At 37.6% G+C, this 6,000-nt stretch overlaps 1 protein-coding gene across 1 annotated transcript; it reads right to left on the minus strand.

The window, feature by feature from the left end:
- Positions 1-1,715: 1,715 nt before the first annotated feature.
- On the minus strand, positions 1,716-5,615 carry LOC132639487 (uncharacterized). The gene is made up of 7 exons (XM_060355933.1): positions 5,510-5,615; positions 4,527-5,413; positions 4,090-4,485; positions 3,861-3,996; positions 3,665-3,788; positions 2,299-3,586; positions 1,716-2,216 (listed from the first exon to the last, which is right to left on the minus strand). The coding sequence occupies exons 1-7, from the start codon at positions 5,613-5,615 to the stop codon at positions 1,716-1,718; spliced, it is 3,438 nt and encodes a 1,145-aa protein (XP_060211916.1).
- Between the last annotated feature and the right edge of the window lie 385 nt (positions 5,616-6,000).

Raw genomic sequence — 6,000 nt, forward strand, 5'->3', positions numbered from 1 at the left:
TTATCTGATAGGTTAGCCAAAACCAACAAATACCATTTTAATAAATAAGTTTAAGCGATAAGAAGTAAATATTTATGTCACATATCAAAATACCAAGTCTTTATGATAAGAAAGCGCGGAAACAACAAAATAGTACCCAAGACTAGTGCCATGTGTACAAGAGCCACTAAGAGTGATAATACAAGTTTACTCATAACTATTACACTATCAAAAAGGTAAGTTAGACGAAATAGTAAAGAGATCAAAAAGGTATTGGCACTACATATAAGTCAGGCTGCTCACCCCAAATCTTCGGAATCAACAGTCGTGAACACAGATGGCCCATAAGTCTACTCGAACTCGGATCTAAGTCTGCACCAAAATAGTGCATCAAGTGTAGTATGAGTACGGGAAGCACATGTACTTAGTATATCGTATAGACCGACAACAAAATAAGTAGTAAATAAGCATTTAAGAAGTTTTATTGTCTTTACCGGTTTACCTTAATCCGAACCGATCAATTAACAGAGTTGAGAATAATCAATTACCAAGTAAGTCAAATAGTCAGTTAATCAGATAGTTAGGCAATCGGGTAGGGAAACTAAGCCCAATTAGACAAGTCGGAGCAACAATATAGATAACCAAATAAGGAAAAGTATGATAATGCAATGAAATGATGTGCCTCGAGCCAAATCCTCTTCAAAATCTGTATATACATAGATCTTTAGGGTAATCTTTGGGAGTCGTGGCCGATGGGGGATTCTCGCGGTCCATATACTTGGTACAGATGGTCTCCACGTTTTAGTGCGGACAATCTCAACGTACTATCAACAATTCTCAGCACATACAATCTCTACGTGGCCAACTTATACTCATAACACAATCCGACATGGACGATCTTCACATGCTCAACTTATACTCATATCCGGTCTCTTGTCAATGTATATGTATGATAAAGCATATAAGAGAGTGAATGTCTCAGCAATCTGGACTTAATAACCCATAAGTTCAAGTAAGTTCATCAGTAATTCCAGACTTAATAGCCAACAAGTTCAAGTAAGTTCATTAGTAATTCCAAACTTAATAGCCAAGATGTTCATTAAAATATTTATCACAAATTTATGAGGTTCTTTAAAGTACTTTTTTTTAGCAAAGCCAATCAGCCTGATGCTGATGGATTTTATTAAAATGAATAATAGTATTTACATAAAAAGAGAAATAAAAAGGACAAAAGAAAAAATGAAAATATATACTACTCTATCCTAGGAAATGAAAGAAAAGCCTAAGCCTTGTTTGAGCAGCCAAGTGTAACAATGAAAAACTGCAAACAAGAACACTCCTTCTTTGGATTGATGCCATTATCAGCCACCTCAAGCTCTCACCAGGTGCTATGGTATCAAATCTCACTGAAAATCCTTCAAGAAGCAGTGTAGTCTGAAGCTCCTCCTAGTTACTGACCTTGTGTTGTCCTTATGTTGTCCTTATGCTGACCTTAAACTGTCCTTATGATCAAGTTTACACAATCAGTCATGTGAAGTGTATGTAGCTGGATTAGGTAACTAAATAAATCATGTTAGTAGGATGAACATTCCTGTTAATACCACACACTAACAAGGATAACCTTAGTCATCCAACCAGGACTACAACAATCCTATGAAACTGTTATCATGAGCCTTTATTTTTTTGTGTAATTCAAACTTGTGTCATCTCTTGTTGGCATGATCAGCTGCATGTGATCAGTCTGGTTCTCTATTTCTATATATCTTTGTTCTGAAATTAGGCATCATCATCTTATCAGCATTGAGAATCTTCCTTGCACTTGTTGGTAGTTCAGCAAAAGAATGAAAGTTAACTGTACCTGTAAAATCAAAAACCAGGTTAGCTAAAAAATCAGCAAGTGCATTGCCTTCCCTAAGGATATGAGCAAACTGCACTTGGCCCTTATTCCTCCAAAAGTTGATCTTATTAACTTCCATACTAATCTTCCATGGGATCTCCCATCTGCCTTGAATAATGTTTATCATGGACAGAGAATCTGATTCAAGCATTACAGGCACCAGATCATTTTTAATACAGAATTCAATTCCATCCAATATAGCTACAGATTCTGCTGTGATGTTAGTTGTATCAGCTATTCTTCTTGCCCCAGCATATATTAGGTTTCCAACCTCATCTCTAATGCAGAATGCAGCTGAACTCAATCCTGGATTACCCCTAGAGGCCCCATCTGTATTGCACTTGAACCAGCCAGCATCAGCAAAATTGTTATTTCACCATCTTATATGCAATTCTAGGCCTGTAATCCTCCAAGTATTTCACCAGTTGAGGCCATTCATCTGGAACTTGTCTCAACCAAGGATATAATGTCTTCACCAGTTGCTGCAGATTATTGTTGATCCCATGTATGACCTTTAGTTTATTCATCTTACCCCCATGCATGATAGTATTTATCCTCCTCCATAGTTGCCAGCATATGAATGCAGGTGCAGCCTGCATGACCGCTTTGAGATTTGTAGGACCTTGCATATACCACCATTGTATTATTATCTGATGAATCTGGATCCTTGGCACAACTATCCCCACAGCTGCATTGTAATGCTGCCAAATGTCTGCTGCAAAATCACCTGTAAGGAATAGATGTTGAATTGTCTCCTCCTGCTGAGAATTCAAACAACATCTACATCTAGATACAATGCTGATATTCATTCTCTTTAGTACATCATCCACTGGTAATTTGAACTTCCACAACCTCCAAAAGAAGAAAGATATTTTGAATGGAACTCCTTTGTGCCACAACTTTGAAAAGTTATCAGCTGTTTGAGCCTTTCTCCTGAGCATATTCCAAGCACTCCCTACAGTAAAGTCTCCTGTAGTGCTAGGCATCCACCAGGCTTTATCTTTATCCTCTGAATGTTCCACTATACTCAGTTGTTGTAAGATATGATCACACACATTAATTGGCAGTTTGGCATGCAATTTATGTGCATCCCAGCCATCTGCATTCATAAAGTGTGAAACTTCCTCTATGCTAATGTCAATCTGAAAATCTGGTGGTATTACCTGTTTGAGTGGACCAAGCTTAGTCCAATTATCTTCCCATACATCACATGCTCCATTTTTAGGTTCCCACCATATCTGATGATCCACCTGATCCCTAGCTCTTTTCCACACTTGTGATCCACCTTTCCACTGCACTTCTGTAGGCTTCTTCTTTTTGCAATATTTATTCCACATAAAGGCTGACCATAATGTATTTGATGTTCTAAATTTCCTCCATAATTTGGCAAAAAGGGCCTTGGACACATCCTCTAGAGATCTGAATCCTAATCCTCCTTGTTCTTTTGGTAAACAAATCTTGTCCCAAGAGGACCAGTGCCTGTTTTTACCTTCTTCCTTGGTACTCCAGTAAAACCTTGCAAAGATTTTATGAAGCATATTAATGGTATATTTTGTGGGAACAACAGCTGACAGCATGTATATTGGAATACTCTGAAGCACACTATTAATAAGAACTGCCTTTCCACCAAAAGAGAGCAGCTTTCCTTTCCAATTTTGCAGCTTGTTTTTCACCTTCTTGATAAGATCATTGTAGTATCCCTTTTTCCTCCTTGAATGAAATATAGGACATCCCAAGTATGTTAATGGAAATTGATCCCTTTTAAAGCCTGTAATCTGCTCCACCTACTGAGATAGTGCACCAGCAATCTTGTCATGCATATAAAAGACACTCTTGCCTTTATTGATCAGTTGACCAGATATTGCCTCATATTCCTGCAGTATCTTCATGATTCTCTTCAATGACTCCCCTTCTGCAGATGCAAATATTATAGTATCATCTGCATATGCCAGATGATTGATATTTTGACTCCATTTAGGCATGCCATAGCCCACATACTCAGCATTATCAAATTCTGCATTTAGAGCTCTTGATAACACCTCTGCTGATAAAATAAACAATGAAGGTGAAAGAGGATCACCTTGTTTAACACCCCTAGTTGAGTGGAAAAATCCTTTGGCCTGACCATTAAATAGGATGGAATACCAGTTATTTTCAATCAACCTCCAAATCATGTCAATGAATTGACTAGAAAATCCCATTCTGCTGAGTACCTTTATCAAATATAACCAAGATACTCTATCATAGGCTTTTGCCATGTCTAATTTGATCACTACATTTGCTGGTTTGCCCCTTTTTCTGATGTCTGTCACTATTTCTTGTGCCAACAGCACATTCTCAATAATGCTCCTCCCTTGAACAAAACCTGCTTGATTAATAGAGATCAACTGTGGTAACACACTCTCCAATCTATCATGAACAACTCTTGACATCACTTTGTTGAAAAAGTTGCTTAAACTTATAGGTCTTAAGTTTGAGTAACTTTGAATCAACTCCTTCTTTGGTAGTAACACAAGATTTGTGTGAGTGACTGATTTTGGAAGTGTATGACCCTGAAAGAAAGCCACCACCATCTTGTATACATCCAAGCCAATAATGTCCCAACATGTCTGGTAGAACACTCCAGGAAAGCCATCAGGTCCACTAGCACTTTCTCCACAGCCTCATCTGCCATTTGATCTTCATCCTCAATCCGTGAACCATCTGAGTTTTTAATTCTTTTGATCTGTAATTTCTTCCTTCTTCCCTTTACTAAATTATGGAAAAATCTAGTATTTTTGTCTCCATCTACAAACCAATCCATACCTAATTTTTGTCTCCAGTACTCCTCTTCATAATGCAAATATCTCTTTGTCTCAGCCAAAGCTTTCTGCAAAACCACTCTATTTACTTGGCTTGGGTTTTGTTCAAACAATTGTTCCTTTAACCTCACTATTTCCTCCCTTATGATCAACTGCTTGAATATATCTCCAAACACTTTCCTACTCCATTTGGATAACCCTACTTTTAGCTTTTTCATCTTGCTTTTGAAGTTTATGAAAGGATCATCATGCTCCCAAATGGACCAATTCTGCCTGACTGTATCTAGGAAAGATGCATGTTCTATCCAGAAAGATAGAAATTTAAAAGGTTTGACCAGCTTTTGATGCTTATCCCCATAGGTACACATAAGTGGAGCATGATTTGAACCAGTTCTTGCTAGATGTTCCACTTCTATGTGTCCAAAGTTGTCCAGAAGCAATGAATTCACCAACATCCTATCCAATCTCTCAAAAATACATGCTGCATCTGCTCTACCATTCCACCAGGTGAAGGGACTACCCTTAAAATTTACCTCTTCAAGCTCACAAGAGTTTATGCAAAAAGCAAAGTCTTCTATATCCTGAGGTTGAACAGGATTGCCCCCTATCTTCTCTTCATCATTCAAAACCACATTGAAATCTCCTCCTACTAACCAGGAACAAGATAAGGTATTGGAGAGATGATAGAAATCCTCCCATAACTCTATTCTTTCAGAAGCACTACATTTAGCATATACTAAAGTAGTAATAAGATACTGATTCAGATCTTATAAAAACAGCTTCAAAGTAATTTGTTGAGGGGAGTCCATCAGAACTTCTACATCTATATTACCAGCCACAAAATACCAGATTTTACCATTACAGTTGGCATTGGCTAAGCACATGCCCAATCTTCTTCTATACTGGTTTATTGTCATGACCTGTTGAAAAGGCTCCATGAGAGCAATCAAAAAGAATTTGTGATGTCTGTTTAACATTTGAACCCTATGAAAGGCTTTTTGTGTCTTCACTGACCTAATGTTCCAAATGAATGACTTCAACATCATTTAACATTAGATTTAGTAGCATTCCTTTTTGGTACCACCCTGAATGGAATTTGCTTGTCAATAGCATTCTTCTTGCCTTTCTTCTGACCCTTATTGTTAGACTTGCTATTAGGAGATATATCTGCCTGCTTAAGAATGTTTTCCTTATTTTGCTTAATATTCTTCTCTTTGTCTTCTCTGTGGAGATCTCTGACATCCTCCTCTCCTTCCCAACCATCTATATTATGAGAGATCAGGTCATGTAATTCTTTGACTGGTGAAGACTTTCTACAAAATG

This window comes from Lycium barbarum, chromosome 5 (genome assembly GCF_019175385.1).
Source record: "Lycium barbarum isolate Lr01 chromosome 5, ASM1917538v2, whole genome shotgun sequence".
In the NCBI taxonomy this organism is placed as follows: domain Eukaryota; kingdom Viridiplantae; phylum Streptophyta; class Magnoliopsida; order Solanales; family Solanaceae; genus Lycium; species Lycium barbarum.

Coding starts and splice junctions, on each gene's coding strand:
- LOC132639487 (XM_060355933.1), bottom strand. CDS start 5,615: ATGGAGCCTTTTCAACAGGTCATGACAATAAACCAGTATAGAAGAAGA. Junction 5,414..5,509: donor AATCTGGTATTTTGTGGCTG/GTAATATAGATG, acceptor TTACTACTTTAG/TATATGCTAAATGTAGTGCT. Junction 3,789..3,860: donor TGCTGAGTATGTGGGCTATG/GCATGCCTAAAT, acceptor TTGCATCTGCAG/AAGGGGAGTCATTGAAGAGA.